Source organism: Dipodomys spectabilis, unplaced genomic scaffold (genome assembly GCF_019054845.1).
Source record: "Dipodomys spectabilis isolate Male_0828 unplaced genomic scaffold, ASM1905484v1 ptg000138l, whole genome shotgun sequence".
Taxonomy (NCBI): domain Eukaryota; kingdom Metazoa; phylum Chordata; class Mammalia; order Rodentia; family Heteromyidae; genus Dipodomys; species Dipodomys spectabilis.
The window spans coordinates 3,018,022-3,037,932 of record NW_024870815.1 but is presented as its reverse complement, the minus strand read 5'-3'; the positions used below and the strand labels follow the sequence as shown (position 1 = coordinate 3,037,932).

The following is a 19,911-nucleotide window of genomic DNA, read 5'->3' as shown; positions in this document are numbered from 1 at the left end:
GCTGGGAAGGTGGCTCAGTGGTAGAGCGCTTGCTTTGCATGCCTGAGGCCCTGGGTTCGATTCCTCAGCACCACACAAGCAAAAAGAAAAAAGCTGGAAGTGGCACTGTGGCTCAAGTGGTAGAGTGCTAGCCTTGAGCTGAAGAGCTGAGGGACAGCGCCCAGGCCCAGAGTTCAGGCCCCCCACAACCGGACACCCCCCCCCCCAAAAAAAAAGAAAATGATAGCAGATTCATTTATTTGAAGATGTGAAGAAAATGCCCAACTGTGCTGTCTGTCTACACATTGGATCTTTACATAAGTTACTTTTGGGGTCTTCTTAGCTATATTTGCATTTACAAGCCGTACCTTAAAAGAGAGAGAGGGTTGGGAGGAATGGAAAGTTTCTGGCTCCTATCCTTAAGATACAGTTTTTTCCTAATTTTTCTCACTAGTTCTCACTTTTAGTACCTAGTGAAAACAAATAAGGGAAGATGGATACAGAAGGGAAGAAGAAAAGTCATAGCTAAACTGATTTGGGTATTTTGGGGTTTTGTTTTTAATGTCTTGGATTGTATTTTTCCCCACCATGGTTACAATACCATTTGTGTTTCAGACGTTATGAAGAAGATATGTACTGGAGAAGAATGGAGGAAGAACAGCATCATTGGGATGATCGCCGCCGAATGCCAGATGGAGGCTATCCTCATGGTCCTCCAGGCCCATTAGGTCTTCTGGGAGTCCGACCAGGCATGCCTCCTCAACCACAGGGTCCTGCTGTGAGCATCCATTTTGTTTTTTATAGTTAATCTGATCTCAAAAGTTTTTCATCTGATTTAGGTCCTTGTTCCTCTTCTTATTATAAGTACTTGCAGTTTCGGTATAAAGACTTGATAGCGTTTCCAATTCTCTTCCATATATATATATTTACATACATATATATTGTCTTCCGTATATATATAAACATATATATATACACACACATGAGGGGGCTTGATTATTTTTGCCTTCCAATTGGTAATGGTTTAGAATTATTTTTAAATACCAGTAATTTAAAATGTACTATTAAATTTAATGGACAATAGGTAGATAAATGTTATAAGACCAGTGCCAGAATTACTATGTTAGGAAGACTACAAGACTTATCAGACTTTCTTTCTTAATTCTTCTCTTTTTAATTTATCATTGCAGTGTCAAGTATTAGAAGCAAAGAAAGTTTCAGAATCATGATTTTTCAAGTTCACTGAAAACCTTTTTCAGGGCTCAGTTACAGCTTATTGAACACATGTGCGTCCCTGAGTTCTATTACAACACCATGAAAGTTTTAAAAAGCATTTTCATAGTGTTAGATTATGCATATTATAATATTACTTGTTATGAGACAAAATGTATGCACATCATCCAAACATGCTGTATGGAGGTACAACTTTCCATAGTTCATGTTTTCATTTTTACTTAGATGGAAAAAGAAAGGTTAGTTTTGAATAGACAAGCTGCTAAATTTATTTTCTTAGTGTAAAGTTAAGACACATAGATACATAATTTTAAAATATTTTTGTCAGAAAATGTTTTTTAAATGAAGTAACAACTTTTCTCTTTCTAGCCCTTACGTCGTCCTGACTCATCTGATGATCGTTATGTAATGACAAAACATGCAACCATTTATCCAACTGAAGAAGAGTTACAGGCAGTTCAGAAAATTGTTTCTATCACTGAACGAGCTTTAAAACTTGTTTCAGACAGTTTGTCTGAACATGAGAAGAGCAAGAGCAAAGAAGGAGATGATAAGAAAGAGGGAGGTAAAGACAGGTGTGTTTTCAAAGTTATTTGCTATATGTATTTTGGGTTGTTTTTTTTACACTTGAAACAAATACTGCAAAGACCTACCTAATTGAGTCTATGTCTTAGGTATACTTGTGTCTGATATTTAAGATATTCAGCTTTTTGTTAAAATGAGAAACAATTATTTTGACATAGTTTCAGACCTTATGTTGTTACTCATTGAGTTTGATATAAAAATACATCAGACCAACCGTTAGGGTTTTCTCATTAACTTCAGCAGTGGCTCTTCTGTTTTTATTTGTTGTGTCTGCATCCCATTCAGTCTTTAGTTGATTAAAACACTGACTATGAAACATGAACAAACTAAAATTAACTTCTCATTTCCTTTTACTATTTGAAAATACTTTTGTATTAAACATAGCTCTTTTTTTTTTTTTCCCCTCGGGTCCAGTAGTGGGCCTTGAACTCTGGGCCTGGGTGCTGTCCCTCAGCTTTTCAGCTCAAGGTGAGCGCTCTACCACTTGAGCCACAACGCCACTTCCGGCTTTTTTCTTTTTGCTTATGTGGTGCTGAGAAATCGAACTCAGAGCCTCATGCATACAAGGCAAGCGCTCTACCCCTGAGCCACCTTCTCTTATTCTAACTTGCAAAATAAAAGCATGGCCTGGGCATAATGTTGTACAGTTGTAATCGTAGCATTCAGGAGGCACATGGACAAGGATCACGAATTTCAGCCCATCCTGGACTACATAGTGAGACCATGTCTTATACATACATTCATAAATAACCATCATATTAGTGTCCCATGAAAATTTCTCATTTGGTTTATTTTTAATACATGTTGCTTATCTAGGTAAGGTTTAAAATATTTTTCTATTATAGTTGATTAAATACTGTATGTTTTTATACTATAACTGAAGATTCTAATTTTGTGCATGTAAGTTACTTAATATTCTGTTTGAGAAGAGAAATACATAAGTGGATTTTTCTACAGAGCTTTGAAAGGAGTATTGCGAGTGGGAGTATTGGCAAAAGGATTACTTCTCCGAGGAGATAGAAATGTCAACCTTGTTTTGCTGTGTTCAGAAAAACCTTCAAAGACATTATTAAGCCGTATTGCAGAAAACCTACCCAAACAGCTTGCTGTAAGTATTATGGAAATGTTAAATTTACCTCTTTTTTGGCAGAACTAACTGTGCTTCACTTTAAACCTCAGACAGATTTTCAGTTTTTGGCTTGACTTTTCATACTGAGTTTTTTTATTGTACCAACTGGTGAAACCATTTTCTACTTTGTCTTTTTAGGTTTCATAGTTGCTTGCGCTTGATATGAAGCCATTTTGATAATTTATTTAAAAATCTAAAATCATAGTATATGCCCTCTATTTTTCCTTTCCCAAAGATTTAAATCATAAGAAGGTAGTTCAAAGCTGTATGGTATGTGTGTGTGTGTGTAAGTAACAAAGCTTGTGTGTGTGTGTGTGTGTGTGTGTGTGTGTGTGTGTGTGTAAGGTTATGAACATCTTGCTTATTTAAATACTTTTTTTTAATTTTGTGTTTTTTAAATTAGCATTAAATTAATTGTTACAGGGTAGTTTGGTGATATTTTCAAACATACATACCACATACCCCATTAGTCTTATCCCTTCAATCCCTCTTCATCATTTCCCTACCCCTCAAAACAATTGCAACAGCTTTCAATGTTCTATTTCTATGCATACACATTTATACTTTAACTATATGTACCGTCATTCACCATCTTCATTCACTCTCCTACCACTGACACACTTTACTGTCCTTTTGGGACTATTATAGAGAAAAATAGGAGTTACTTGAACACAAGTACTGCTATAATATGGCCCTAATCTAATGACTTTCTTGGGCAGCCACTAAGGAGCAGCTACTAATGGACAAGTGGCATATATAACATGGATACACTAGGCATTGTTGATGTGATTTCATGTACCAAGTCTCTCAGGGAAGGATGACCATATAAAGGTTATGCTACTCCTTGGCTCATGCTGTTAATACTCTTGAATTATTTACATGGCTGAAACTTGGGAAGTAAAACCACAGATAAGGTTATTGCTATATTTTCAGTTTTCTAATGTTTATAATAATGGAAAATACTTCTTTTATCTATATTCAGTGGTTTGTAGAAATACACAATTAATAGAGCACTACCTTTTAGTTCTACCAAAGATTTTTTTTTTGGTCTGGTCATGGGGCCTGAACGCTGGGCCTGGACACTGTGTCCCTCAGCTCTTCAGCTCAAGGCTAGCGCTCTACCACTTGAGTTACAGTGCCACTTCCGGCTTTTTTTTTTCCTGCTTATGTGGTGCTAAGGAATCGAACCCAGGGCCTCAGGCATGCAAGGCAAGCGCTCTACCACTGAACCACCTTCCCAGCCCATACCAAAGATTTTTTAAAGTTGAAAATTTAAAAATTGTAATGTATTTATCAGAAAAGTTTGGGCATCTTGAAAAAATAAAGTTTTTGAGAAACATTTTAATTCTAACTGTAGTACTTATTAAAACTCCAAAGTAGGAAATACTGTATCCTAACTAGATAATTAAGAGTTATGCAAAAGTTGATTGCTCTGGGGCTGGGAAGGTGGCTCAGTGGTAGAGTGCTTGCCTAGCATGCATGAGGCCCTGGGTTTGATTCCTCGTAGCACATAAGCAGAAAAAGCCAGAAGTAGTGCCGTGGCTCAAGTGGTAGAGTGCTGGCCTTAAGCTGAAGAGGGCCCAGGCCCAAAGTTCAAACCCCACAACCAACAAAAAAAAAGCTGATTACTCTTTCAAAATATACCTGCTTATTAGGTAAGTGGCTAAACAAGTAAAAGTTAATTCATCACATTTAACATTAACATAGTACTGTAATTGCTTCATATAGCTGACTTAACTGCCTCCCAGCCTTAAAAGTGTCATGAATAATTTATGTTCCCTTTTTTGCCCATCTTTACATCATCAGTAAAGATTTAAGTTAGATGGTATATTGTGAACACATATAATTACTGTATAGGGCCTTTGTTTTATGTAAAACTGGAGTTTTACTATACATCTACAAAATGGTGGTGAATCTTAGCTTTTCTAGTTACTGATCAGGACTTTTTTCTTCCCTAGCAAGATATAAATCTTGGAGTCACAAAGAATGTACAGTAGAAAAAGAATTGTGACTCTTCAGTTGCAAGTATTTTTTGTCTGAAAATATGAGAAATGAGTAATAGCAATTTTATTTATTTATTTATTGGTTGGTTGTGGGGCTTGAACTCTGGGCCTGGTGCTGTGCTCAAGACTAGCACTCTGACACTTGAGCCACAGTGACACTTCCGCTTTCTGAGTGTTTTATTAGAGCTAAGAGTCTCATAGGGGCTTTCCTGCTGGGGCTGGCTTTGAACCATGATCTTCAGATCTCAGCCTCCTGAGTAGCTAGGATTATAGGCATGAGCCCCTGGGCCTAGCTGAGTAATAGCAATTTTTTTTAAACCTAAGAATTTGTTTTAAGATAGATGTACCACACACACATAGAAATAACCAAGATAATACAAATAACGGTAAATACTAGCTCAACAAAGAATTCTTAAGGAAGAGCAAGAGCTTTAATTTGTCTTAAGTAAAGTAGTATCCAGTCCTTATAGAACAGTTAAGACAGTAAGAAGCTAAAAACCATAATTGTCCATTAATAAAACAGATTTACTAATTTCTTATCATCTTTATTACATAGGTTATAAGTCCTGAGAAGTATGACATAAAATGTGCTGTATCTGAAGCGGCAATAATTTTGAATTCATGTGTGGAACCCAAAATGCAAGTCACTATCACCCTGACATCTCCAATCATTCGAGAAGAGAACATGAGGGAAGGAGGTTGGAAAGCCATTAAACATTCTACTATTCTATTATTTGGGTTTTTGTTGTTGCTGGGGTTTTTTTTGTTTTGTTTTCATTTACCTACCTACTCCTTTAAGAAGGCATTAAGCCCTAGAAGGCAACATGCTGGCATTACATGTGAATTTTGATAGATTTAACTTATACTGAACAACCAGTTTTGCTGAAGATCATTTCCGACAAATACTCTTCTTAATGATGTACTTTGTATTAATTAACATTATGTGATTGCTTTTCTTGATTTTTTTTCTTTTCTTGCTAACCTCAGATTTCTGGAAAAAATAACTTTAGAATTATTTTTACTATCATAGTTCACACATGAAAAATGTTTGCTAGTAAACTAGAAGCCACAAATACAACTTTTGTAAAGAACTTGGTCTTACCTTGTCTTTTAAAAAAAAAAGATGGAAGTTTCACAAACAAAATTGGCTAAATATTTAACACATTTTAAGAGGCATTGTTACGTATAAAATCATGGATTTGGCTTGTAGTGAGGTAAATATTTCTAGTTCTCTGAGGTTGCTCTTTGGTTTAGAGCACTTTGTTCAATGCAGAGCATTCTGATACAGATTTGGGCATTTCACTGTAATATACTAGAAATATTTTTTAAAAATGATTTAGGTATAATTAGTGAGTTATAATTACAGTTCAGGGTTCTTTAAGCCTATTTACAATTGTAGAATATGAACTCCTGGTGCCAGCAATGTTGCTTTAGGGACTGTTCTGTAACATTTTCAAAGCTTCAAAAGCTTTTAAGCCAAAAGCATGATCAGTGTCTGCAGTATGTTGGTTCTTTTACTTTATGGGTCAGATAAAATTTACTTTGTTTCCTTTCATGTTGGTTATGCTTCTTGTTCAATCTGCAGGTACAGTCTACACTAACACTTCTATATGATATAGCTTGAGTAGAAAAGCCCTTGTAAATTTGTTTTCTTACAGCAAAGCAATTTTTCAGACACTGGGCTTCTGAAAACCCAAGAAAAGATTATTTTAACCAAAAAGTGTTATTGGGAAATATGTCTAATTTTGCATACTTTGTATACCCACCATTTGTATAGAATTTGTATGTTGTATCTTAAGCTTTGCATCTTAAAAATAAATTTTCTTTTTTTTTTTATGTGAGCATGAGATTCCACTGGAGGTCTGAATGTGGGTGTTGCTGGAGAAACAGGTCCTGAGTCAACTGGCCAGGCTATATGTAGCATCTGGGCCTTGACTTAGTTTTGAAAAGTCTAATGTGACACAATATGAATCATTGTTGATATATGTTGTATGATATTATGCTCATATATTATTAACTGAGTGTATTTGTCCAATTATATTTAGGCTGAATTAGTATAGCATCAAGCAATTTGGTTATAAAAGTCTAAACCTATCCCTTCTAAAGGAAACAAAATTACATTTTTGTCTGACCCAGACTTGAGTTAGAATTACTGTTCTGGATTTCATAACTATTATCATGAGGGAAATGATCAGTCTAAAATTGAAATATTTTGCTTGAAGACACTGAGCTAGAAACTTGGATGTACAAAGTGTCGAAGCATTGATAGAATGTTCCTTGCTGCAGATAACTGCAGTAAACAATGTCTTTAGCTTCATTATGAAGATTCCTTCTTTCTTGCTGCAGAATAACGGTATGTATTCTCTCACTGCAGCTCTCAGTGCTCTGTGTCTTAAAATCATTTAAAGCCTATAGCTTGCTTTGGGAGTTAGTACAAGGGGGTAAGGAAGGCTTTGCCGGAAGAATCATTGTAAATCATGAGATGTACTATTTGCACATAGTGTGGTAGCCTTTGTTATATAGAATGGTCCTGTTTGATATGAAAAATTACTTAATAAAGGAAATGATTAAACTGTCCAAATAACTGTTAAACACATAGCATTTATTCTGTGGTACTGTGTTTGACAGTTAAACATTAAGCAAACATTTAATTGACTTAAAGCTTGAAATGTTCAAATGCTCTAACCCTTGCTACAGAGTCTTTTCTGAAGCAAATCAAGTATTGTGTGTTTTTTTCCACCTATAGCTTATCAGGCCCGGTCCAAAGCCTTCTAGCAGAGGGGATTGATTCCTGTCAGGGGTTGCTGCCAAGACATCGGAAGGATTTTTGACCAAGGTTTTCAAAAGCTCAGTGTCACATCTGCCATTTGTTGAAGGAGGGATTTTGGATGCAGAGTCTGGCATTTATTGTCCTTTGTGTGGCTGTTTTGTTTGTTTTGTCTTTGTCTCTTCTAGAATTGAGCAGTGTTCACACTAGATTTTAAATAGTTCAGTGGATTATATATTTTATATAACCATATTAATATATTCCCATTAACTTTTAACCATAAAATAGTGTGGACACAGCATGTCTTCTAATTGGTGATTAACCCCTTAAAACTTGTGAAATATATTCATGTAGGATAAGAATTTGCATTTTGTTCATAAATTAACTGATTTTTGTTTAGTTTCATTAACTGGGTTTTAGGCAATGAGTTTGATTTTAGCACAATATACCTAAGGGGTTAATCTACATGAAATGTAAAAAATGGGTACAAAAATCCACACTCTTAATTTCAACAGGAATTGGCTACTTAAAGCTCCAATTTTTTAACTTGCAATAGGTGTCTTGGCAACTTAGAATTTCTATTATTGATTTAAATTCTGGCACTGTGAATGATTATGTACCAAAAAAAAAATAACCATTTTCCTTATTTAAAAAAGTTGGAGGAAATTGTAAAACTGTGATTTAACATTAGGTATTTTAGAAACTTTTTTAGGAGATTGCACATTGTCACCTATTTGCATTCTAGGTTTAGCAAGTAATGAAAACAAGAGATACAGAATGTGTTCTGCAAGCCTGAGAGAGGGAGTAGTTTAGGGGAATTTTCTTCTTTTTTGAACTTCTTAGCTGTGCTTTCCTACATCCCTTTCCTTTTATCTCAGAGTAGTCTTTTTCTTTATTTCTAGTTGAATATTAGAAGTTTTGAATTAGATTGACTGTAAGACTTACAGGTCTTCTGAAAAATCTGTATTTGATCATTTGAGAAATAACAGCTAATAAGAGAAAGCACAGGCAGGGAATACAATTTTCAGTTTTTTATATGTACATTTTTTATAAGATAGATATTTGAATAGTTTGCCCAGATTTGCAGCTAGTACTTTTTAAAATAAAATCATCTTTATCTTTATATTTTATTTCTTTGGGTTCTGCATATTGATTTGAAGTACTCAGTGAATTATCCTAGCTGCCCCACGATTTTGGTGCTGTTCAGCCAAAGCACTGTTAAACTAAATAGTTAATACAACATTCTATATTTAGAAAGTATACCACAAATCATCAAAATCGATGTTTAAAATAAGCTTGTTGAATAGTCTGATTAGCAAATTTGTCATATTTATTTATGCATATTTTGTACATATGGTTAGATGAGTGAATATAGAGGTTAGATGAATGAATATACAGCTGCCCTTTGACTTTTTCACTTCAAAGTCATTACTTCCAGGCAACAGTAGCTAATGCCAGTCAGTAATCCTTGCTCCACAGGAGGCTGAGATTTGAGGCTTGCAATTCAAAGCCAGCCTAGACAGGAAAGTACATGAAACTCTTACTTCCATTTAATTACTGAAAAGCTGGAAGTGGAGATGTGGCTAAAGAGTGAGAGCACTAGCCTTGAACAAAATAGCTCAGGAACAGTGCCTAAGTGCCAAGTTTAAGTCCCAAGACAACTACCCCAAAAAAGTCATTATTTAATGACTTTTTATTTCTTAATTTATGTAAACTTAATTTCTTGTCCTGGTTTAGCATTTTCTCAAGTTTTATGTAGCTCATTTATTATGTTTGAATCCACTTAAGCCTTACATAGAATTTATCACCAAAGAATTATGCTTTTTGATTCCTTTCTAGTTCCTGTTGCTTCTTTCTGTTTTGCTCTTATTTCACTCTTTAATTATTTGGAATATTTATGAAACCTTTGAGTTTTAGAGGACATTATATATTCCTTTACAATCCATGAGTTCTCTTACAGAGCTTTAAGCTCTCAAATACCAGGTTTTCATCTTTGATTTCTTTTCCTGATTTTTAATGTATTGGTTATTCCATATTTATCTTTAGTTCTTTGTTTATATTGGTCTAGAATAACCTATGAGATACCTAGAATACTGAACAAACTTAGTTTTATTGTGCATTCTCATTTATTAAGGTGGATTTTTGTGTTCCCTTTGTCTTGTCTATTTGTGCTGGTGCACTGTGTCCAATTATCTTTCCTTTAGGTTCATGAGGTGGGTGGGATTTATATTTCCACAAAACATTTACTATATTACTAAATTAGGAAATTAACTTGTTTTTTTTTCTCATGTTGAATTGTGTGAATTTATTGAAAGTAATTCTCTGGGTACATTAAAATTCTGACAAACTCAAATGGCTCATGTGACACTGATGCTACTTTAAGGAAGTGTCTTGCTCACCTGGTCAAACACCCATTCCTCACTGCATTTTGCCAATTCAATCCATTTTAGATGTAACCTCGGGTATGGTGAAAGACCCACCGGACGTCTTGGACAGGCAAAAATGCCTTGACGCTCTGGCTGCTCTACGCCACGCTAAGTGGTTCCAGGTTCGGAACATCATTTTACTTTTTTCTTGTAGCCTTATGAGAGAGTAGTTCAGTACCACATGTTTAACTGTGCTTAAACATTTCAAAAGATTGCCCAAGCAATACTATTTTAAATTATATATCAGAAAATATGTGAACCTAGAAAGTTGAGTATTAAAGATCTGCATATTGCAGTTACTATTAATTTGACAATAACCTAGGTTTGGGAGTGTTTGTAGTTTGGGGACTTTTTTATTTTTATTTTTATTTTTATTTTTAGAGGCTATTTTAAAGTTGACTTGTTCCAGGAGCATCACAAGTTTGTGTATATTCCATAAGGCTGCAGATTAACTTTGCTTTAAATAATAGAATATGTGTTTAAAGCTTTGTGTATAGTTAAGATTTACCCCCTTTCTCTGAGTTCCAAGTGTAGGGAATGAAAGGTGAGGAAGCGGCTGTTTGGTTTAGTGACTTTGCAGTCTTGCAAAGGCACAGAAGGGAAACCAAACAGATTTCCTTAACCTTTCAGTCCCTAGACAAACTTTTTAGCTCTTTAACTTTTCTTCTAATGTAGGCAGATTTTTTTTCTAAAGTTTACTGTTTTAAATGAATACAGGTCAAGGTTCACAGGGGATCAAGAAATATTATTCTTGTATAATCTGTTTACTTTGGCCTAAATACCAGCTTTTAAATACTAACTGGCATAAAATACTGCTGTAAATGGCAGCTCATTGAGTCCAATTCAAGTGTCATTTTTGTTTTTATTTGAGCTTCCATTGGACAGTGGTATTTTAACTTTCTTTCATCAAGGGATATTTTCAATACTTCTAAGGTTAACTCAGTTGGTTTTTGTGTTGCCCTCAAGGCTAGAGCTAATGGTCTGCAGTCCTGTGTGATAATCATACGTATTCTTCGAGACCTCTGCCAGCGAGTTCCAACTTGGTCTGATTTTCCAAGCTGGGTAAGTATTATGAAACTGCATGGTGTAGAAAATAAACATTTTGTCCTCTTGAGTTTACACTAATTTTATCTTGTACTTTATTTAGGTTTATTTTTATTTAAATTTAAGGTATTTTTTTAAATAAATCCTGGGGATATTAGAATATTGCATTTTTCTCAGAATTTACTAATCAAAGAATTATATCCCTGGGCTGGAAGGTAACTCAGTGGTAGAGTACTTGCCTTGCATGCATGAGGCCCTGGGTTTAATCAATTCCTCAGCACCACATAAGCAGAAAAAGCTGGAAGTGGCACTGGCACTGTGGCTCAAGTAGTAGAGTGCTAGCCTTGAGCTGAAGAGCTGAGGAACAGCACCCAGGCCCACGCATAGAGCTGGGCATTGTTGGCTCGCTCCTGTAATTCTAGCTACTGAGGAGGCTGAGATCTTAGGATGGTGGGTCAAAGCCAGCCCAGGCAGGAAAGTCGGTGAGACTCTTATCTCCCAAAAACCACTCAGAAAACCGGAAGTGGCACAGTGGCTCAGGTGGTAGAACACTAGCCTTGAGCTGTAGACCTGAGGGACAGCGTTCAGGCCCAGAGTTCAAGCCCCCCATGACCAACAAACAAAAAGAATTATACTGGGCAGGTGCTGGATAACTGACACCTGTAATACTAGCTACTCAGGAGGTGGTTTGAAAGTCACTCTAAGCAGAAAACTGGGATTCATCTCCAAAATAAGCAGTAAGATAAAGCTGGGCTCAGGGCTGGGAAAGTGGCTCAGTGGTAGAGCGCTTGCCTTACATGTATGAGGCCTGGGTTCGATTCCTCAGCACCACATGAGCAGGAAAGAAAAGCCAGAAGTGGTGCTGTGGCTCAAGTGGGAGAGCGCGAGCCTTGAGCTGAAGAGCTGAGGGACAGCACCCAGGCCCACAGTCAAGCCCCACGACCAGACCCAAAAAAAAAAAAAAGCTGGGCTAGAGGCATGTTTCAGAGATGGAACCCACATGGAGCAAGTGCAAAATCCTGAGCTCAAACCCTGATAACCTGAAAGAAATTAGGAAGAAAAAAGAATTAGGCTGAGACCTGGAGGTACCTAACTGAAAGCCATCGTGGGCAAAAAGTTTATGAGACCCCTCCCCCCAATTTCAACCAGTACAAAGTGGGTATGGTACCACAGACCCAGCTACACAAGGTACATAAGTAGGAGGCTCATGGTCCAGGCTGGTCCCAGGCAAAAATCAAAGCCCTGCTCACACTTCAAAAAATAACACAGGCCAAAAGAGCTGCTAGTATGGCTCTTGTGGTAGAATCAGCTTAGTAAGAGCAGTTCTCTGACCTCAATCCTATTTACTAAAAAGAAAAAGGAATTGTTCTTTTTCTTTTCTTTTGGTCAGTTGTGGGGCCTGAACTCTGGGCCTGGGCACTGTCCCTCAGCTCTGCAGCTCAAGGCTAGCGCTCTACCACTTGAGCACAGCACCACTTCCAGCTTTTTCTGCTTATGTGGTGCTGAGGAATCGAACCCAGGGCCTCACGCATGTAAGGCAAGCACTCTACCACTGAACCACCTTCCCAGTCCCGGAATTATTCATATATATCTGTATTGTCCTCCTATTTTCTTATTCTTCTGAAAAGTTAATGTTCTAAAACTATAACAGCGATAACTAGTTGCCTCTTACATAGAGAGTTAAACAAAAAGTGAACTAATAATTCCCCTATTCAGGATTCTGTTGACTTTTTGTTTTTTTGTTTTTTGGGGGGGGGGGGGAGTCCAGTCGTGGGGCCTGAACTCTGGGCCTGGGCGCTGTCCCTCAGCTCTTCAGCTCAAGGCTAGCGCTCTACCACTTGAGCCACAGCACCACTTCCGGCTTTTTTCTTTTTGCTTATATGGTGCTGAGGAATCGAACCCAGGGTCTCAGGCATGCAAGGCAAGCACTCTACCACTGAGCCAACTTCCCAGCCCCTTCTGTTGACTTTTTAAAAATGTATATAGTTGGGAAAATTTAGAAGTTCATAGGTAGTAACAAAATAATGTGTAGTTTGGATATTCAGTAATGCGGAGTGGTACAAAATAATAAGTGAAGCCCTTCCTGCTTAAAGACTTGTTATTTTACCACTTTGCTATGTTTTTATAAGTGTGTTTGTATGTGTTTATATGTATCATACATGTTTGTGGGTTTGTGTTTTCTTGCTTTTGTTTTATTTTTGTTGCTGGTGTTGGTCATGGTCTTGAACTCTGGGCCTGGGCACTGTCCCTCAGCTCTTCAGCTCAAGGCTGGAGCTCTACCACTTGAGCCACAGTGTCACTTCTGGTTTTCTCATGGCTAATTGTAGATAAGAGTCTCACGGGGACTTTCCTGCCTGGGCTGGCTTTGAACTGTGATTTTCAGATCTCAGCCTCTCTGAGTAGGTAGGATTACAAGCGTGAACCACCAGTACCCGGCTTCTTGCTTTTCTTTTGCTTTTCCTGGTTTCTTGCTATCTTGTTCATTTGCTTGATTGGTTGGTTTGCTTTGGTTTGGTTTGATTTGGTTTGGTGGCAGAATATGGGAACAAACTAAGAGCCCGAACATCCAAGGCAAGGCTACAATGATCTAGACCTCCAGCACTATTGCTTCTGTTTCTGTATCTTTTACTGACAAACCTCTTTGGGGTTTTGTTGTTGTTAGATTTTTTGTTTATTTGGCTTGAACTCAAGGCCTGGGCACTGTCCCTGAGCTTTTGTTTGCTCAAAGCTACCACTTGAGCCACAGTGCCACATCTGTCCCTATGTGGTACTGAGGAATCGAACCCATGCCTTCATTCATGCTAGGCAAGCACTCTACCACCACACCACATTCTCAGCCCTTAACTAATATATGCTACATTTTCTTTTTGTTTGTTTGTTTTGGCTGGTCATGGGAATTGAACTCTGGGCTTAGGCGCTGTCCCTGTATTCTTCAGCTCAAGGTGTGAGAGCTCTACTGCTTGAGCTACAACACCATGTCCTACTACATGTTCTTTATCCACTTATCTGTTGATTTTTTTTTTCTGTGCTAGTTTTGAGGCTTGACCTCAGTGCCTGAGTTGCTAGTCCCTTAGCTTTTTTGCGCAAGGGTGTGCTTTACTACTTGAGCCACAACTCTTTGTTCAGCTTTTTGCTGGTTAATTGGAGATAAGAGTCTCTTAGATTTTTCTGCCTGGGTTGGCTTCAGACTCGATCCTCAGATCTCAGCCTCCTGAATTTCCAGCAGTTCAATTGTGAGCCACCAGCACCTGGCTGTAAAATCATAATTGATGTTAATTTTTCTCTGTCTTTGGGAAAATCTTACCTTATTTTTTCTTTTATCTGCATTTTAGCCATGCATCTGCTTATTATTACTGTTGATTAGATGTGTGCATAATTAACATTTTCAGCTCGAGTAATATTCGTGAACTCTAATGCATTGCCTTGTAGGATCCACCTGAATGTCACCCAAACAGAATAAGCATTTGATTTCTTAGAAATAATTTCTTACTAGCCTTATTTTTGTCTGGCAGCTGTAGCTGTGCATTGTATTATATTTCTTGATTATAGTCAAGTTTTGGTGCAAGTGATCTTGAGAGTAGGTTGTGTTGTCACTTAAACAGTAAATTTTTTTTCTTTTTTCTTTTTTTGTCAGTCATAGGGCTTGAACTCTGAGTCTGGGCGCTGTCCCTGAGCTCTTCAGCTTAAGGCTGATATTCTACCACTTTAGCCACAGTGCCATTCCTGGTTTTCTCATGGTTAACTGGAGATAAGAGTTTCACCGTGGGGGGCGGGGGGGAGGTCTCGGAAGGTGGCTCAGTGGTAGAGCGCTTGCCTTGCATGCCTGAGGCCCTGGGTTCGATTCCTCAGCACCACATAAGCAAAAAGAAAAAAGCCGGAAGTGACACTGTGGCTCAAGTGGTAGAGTGCTAGCCTTGAGCTGAGGGATAGCACCCGGCCCAGAGTTTAGGTCCCATGACTGCCTCCCCCTCCCTCCCCCCCCCCCCAAAAAAAAAAAAAGAGTTTTACGGGGACTTGCCTACCTGGGCAGGCTTTGAACCGCGATCCTCAGATCTCAGCCTCCTGAGTAGCTAGGATTACAGCCGTGAGCCACCTGCACGTGGCTTAACTTAACTTTTCTTCTTGGTTTTCATGAAAGAACACTGAAATTTTTTGGAACTTCATTATCTTCAGGTTGGTTGGGGGTGTGTTTTGGCTTTTTTGTTTTTTGTTTTGTGCTGGTACTGGGGCTTGAACTCAGAGCCTTGGGGTCTGGATTGGCTTTTTTCTTTTTAAGGAAATATATAGAGTAGTTACAGTTACATAAGTCTTGGTTGGCTTTTTGCTGGCTAATTGAAGATAGAGTCCCACAGACTTTTCTACTTACATTTGTTTGAACTGATCCTTAGATCTCAGCCTTCTGAGTAAGGATTATAAACATGAGCCAGTGAGAGTTATCATCAGTGTTGTTTAGCATGCCTATCATTTGGTTTGAATAAATAATTTAAACATGCTTGTTTTTATGACCTTTCTTTTACCATTGCAGTGTACACTGAAATGGTAGTTTACCTTCAAGTTTTTTTATCCTGAATTCCTGGTGAACTAAATAAATAAACACATATGGCTCACAACTGTAATCCTAGCTACTTTATGAGGCTGAGATCTAAAGGATCACAGTTCAAAACCAGCCCAGGCAGGAAAATCTTTGAGATTTATCCCCATTTAACCAACAAAATGTCAAAAATTGGAGCCTAGGGCTCAAGAGATAGAGTACTGCACCCAGGCAGGTCCTGAGTTCAGACCCTAGTAACAACTACACTCCCTGGTCCCCCAAACAAAAGAAGTATAAAAAAGAAGGTGGAGTTTTTATAAAGATAGTTTGGCATCAAAATTAGTGTTTTAGTATTCAGGATTTTTTTTTTTTTTTTTGGTCAGTCATGGGGCCTGAGTGCTGTCCCTCAGCTCTTTAGCTCAAGGCTAGTGCCCTGCCACTTGAGCCACAGTGCCACTTCCGGCTTTTTCTGCTTATGTGGTGCTGAGGAATTGAACCCAGGGTCTCCATGCATGCAAGGCAAGCCACCTTCTCAGCCCCTCCAGGATTTTTTAAAGGCATAGGATTAAAATTTTTATTAGGTATTTTTATAAACTTTTGTTAGTTCAGAAGCATTTTATACAAAACAGAATTTTTTGTCACACAGTATAGATGAATCACCAGAACATGATGAATGAAAAATACAGACAAAATGATTACATATGATTCCATTTATATAAAATAATGTGAATAAATGGATGCATAGAAACAGAATGTATATGTCTATAGGAGAACAGACTGGTTGCTAGGTAGGAAGTTTACTTTAGTGTGATGGAAATGTTTTAGAAGTATAGATAATGATTACACAGCATAGTCCATGTACTAAACACTGATTACTTTAAAATGGTTAATTTTACATTTTGAAGTATACCTCAGTTTTTTTAAATGAACCTTAGAGCAGAGAACATTCTCTTAGCAAGAAGAAGAATCAGCAAATTATATGTGGATAGTATCAACTCATTTAGTGTAAAAATAAAATTCAGTATTTAGCTACCCTTTAAACCTCCCCTCCCCCCCCCCCCAGGTGGCTGGGAAGGTGGCTCAGTGGTAGAGCGCTTGCCTTGCATACATGAGGCCCTGGGTTCGATTCCTCAGCACCACATAAGCAAAAAGAAAAAAAAGCCAGAAGTGGCGCTGTGGCTTAGGTGGTAGAGCACTAGCCTTGAGCTGCAGAGCTGAGGGACAGTGCCCAGGCCCAGAGTTCAGGCCCCAGGACCGGACCCCTCCCCCCCCAAAAAATCCCCCCCAACCTATTTAAATTTTCAAATCACCAAAAATAAAAAAATTTCCACTTAAGTCATAACAGCTTAGCCCTGTCATTTCATATGAAATTAAGGTACACTGTATGTGTATATTAGAAAAATGCAGCTTTCTGCAGTTGGACCTAAAAATGGCAGTTGCATGCGCATATTAGTATTTGTCATCTTTAATAGTAGTCCTGATTGCCTCCAGAAAGTGATAGTGATAATTTAAGTTGATCAGTGAAGACTTAAAGGCAGAAATTAGTGAGTGGTAGTTAGTCAGTAAATGATCATGACTATGATGATAAAGAAGATAACTGCTATTACTATTTAACTAGAACTGTTAGAAATGAACAACAGCCAGGCTTTTGTGTATGTATGCACACATATGAGTGTGTGTTTAACAGCCCTTTTGTAAAGCCTTAGAACTAACACTGCTTGGTTTACTTAGTATGTGCTTTTTTCATTGGTGATAGAGCTTGCCAGTTACCCTCTGGAAAGATTTTACTGAATTAAACTCCCACCAATGAAAATGTATTACCACAAGCTCAGCAAGTGTTTTCTTTTTAACATAGCTGTTTAGCAGAGCTAGAAACAATAATCAAGGAAACTAGAGATTTCTATGTGAATCAGCTATTAATGGAAAGATGCCTATTTTTTAACTTGTTTAAAATTGTGGTGTAGTAATAGTGTCTAGTTAAAATCAAATGAAAATGTGTACTTAAATGCTTAGTACCTGCTACTTAGTAGGAATTACTTATACTACTGGAGATGGAAAGGAAAAAAAATAACACTTAAAGATTTTTAAAGCAAGAATTGAGCTGTGTGGATGGAGCTCAAGTAGACAGCTTATCTGGCACATACAGGGTTTGATCTGCCAGTGCTAGAAAGGAAAATTGAAACAAATATTAATCATAGAATATGGAGAGTGTCTTTAAGCAGCTTTAGGCTCCAAGGTTCTTTGCATTAGCTTTCTCTAAAAGCATGAAGTAAAAGATGAAATGGGCATGTTTAATGTCACTTTTGAATTTAAGCAAATCAGTGTTAGTGATTGCTCTTTATTTCTGTCACTGAGTTATTAGTGTTTTGTAAGTCTTTAAAAATAATTCTACTTTATAAATGTGTGTGTGCTTGCATGCTCATGCAAGCACACACATATGTAGTTGGTCCTGTGGCTTCAACTGGGGCTTGAGTGCTGTCCCTGAGATTTTTTTTTTTCCCCTCATAGCTAGCAGTTGAGCCACAGCTCTGCTTCTGGCTGTTTGAGTAGTTAAAAGAGTCTCACAGACTTCCCTGCCCTGGATGGCTTCTAACTATAGTCCTCAGATCTCAACCTTCTTAGTAGCAAAGATTACACAGATGCCTGGCATCTACTTCATAAACATTTATTTAGTATTTATTGTATGCTGGAAATTAAGCTAGCCAAGGTGGTTCAAAATGTAAACACTGACCTTATCCTCAAACATCTTACATATTATAGTATTTTGACATCTTAAAATAATTTGTCCAAAAAATATGTTCCATACAAATAGAGCTTTAAACATAGCGAATGAAGTTTATGCTTAAAATGTAAAATCTTTGCCTTCCTTAACAAATACAAAGACCTGAATTCAAGCAAGAAAACATTAAAACCATTAAGTGACATTTTAAAAAAACAACTTAAGGCTTAGAGTATGGTTCAAGTAAAGCTCTTTTTTTTTGGCTAATCTTGGGGCTTCAACTCAGGGCCTGAGCACTGTCCCTGAGCTGCTTTTTTGCTCAAGGCTAGCACTCTTCCACTTGAGCCACAGCGCCACTTCAGACTTTTTCTGTTTATGTGGCACTGAGGAATCAAACCCAGGGTTTCATACATGCAAGGTGAGCACTACCACTAAGCCACATTCCCAGCCTCTTTCCTAAATTCTTAACTGAGTAAACTAAACTCTAATTTTTTTCGTTTTTATTATTTATCATTATAAATACTCATTTTCAAAATATTTTTCAGTCTAATGCTTCTACCCATTTGCTCAGCTGTTTCTATAAGTCCTATCTCTTAGAATGTACTTCTAATTTGAGACTGCAATCTCTATGTGTCTAAACATTTTAGAAGCAGTCTATTGAGATTCTGAGAAATGGCCCTGGAGTGAATAGTTTTATGTCTATTAATCTGTGTACTTTTAAATGTATAAATATGGGGTTTTCAGCTTATGAATCACCTTAAGAAGTTTACTGTAGCTCCAAGTTTAGCTTTAAGGTACTTTTTTTACAGTTGTTATTTAAAATGTAAGTAAAGCCAGGTGCTGGATTACACATGTAATCCTAGGTACTCAAGAAGCTGAGATCTGAGGATCAAGGGTTGAAGCCAATCCAGGCAGAAAAGTCCTATGAGACACTTACCTCTAAAAAACTAGCCAAAAAAGCTGGAAGCGGCACTTGTGGCTCAAGCAGTGGAGCATTAATCTTGAGCACAAATTGGCTCAGGGACAGCGTCCAGGCCTTGAGTTTAAGCCCCTGGACTGGCAAAAAAGTAATAAAATGTAAGTAATAGCTTAGTAGTTATGCTATGTGCAAGGAGCCAGACTTTACATGATTATATTTGTATGAATATCCAGAGGAGGCAAATCTTTAGACATTGAAAGTAATTTGGTGAGTGTCAATGTTGGATGGAAACAAGAGAAGGAAAAGAAGAATGTGAGTGAGATGTCTTTTCCGATGATACATTTTGGTATTTGCGATCATAGCTGAACAATTTTCTAAGTATACTGAAAACCACCAAATTGTATATTTAAAAGAGTGATCTTTTACAAATTAAAAAGCTTAAAAAAAATTTTAATGAAAACATTTTTTTCTAAAAAGAGACCCTAAAAGCACATCATGGATTTGTTGATTTTAAATCCATACTTTTAGTCTTTTTTGATTTTTTAATCTTACAAGTGTAATTTGCATTGAGAGTAT

The 19,911-nt window shown here is 37.3% G+C and overlaps 1 protein-coding gene across 1 annotated transcript in view; it reads left to right on the top strand.

Annotated features, from left to right (window-relative positions):
- The window catches only part of Zfr (zinc finger RNA binding protein), a 73,625-nt gene that overhangs the window by 47,744 nt on the left and 5,970 nt on the right, over window positions 1–19,911 (top strand). The window contains exons 12-17 of the mRNA XM_042690636.1: window positions 595–757; window positions 1,582–1,787; window positions 2,755–2,905; window positions 5,486–5,627; window positions 10,147–10,244; window positions 11,089–11,184. Coding sequence (XP_042546570.1) covers window positions 595–757; window positions 1,582–1,787; window positions 2,755–2,905; window positions 5,486–5,627; window positions 10,147–10,244; window positions 11,089–11,184 — 856 coding nt within the window. The remainder of the gene's footprint in view (window positions 1–594; window positions 758–1,581; window positions 1,788–2,754; window positions 2,906–5,485; window positions 5,628–10,146; window positions 10,245–11,088; window positions 11,185–19,911) is intronic.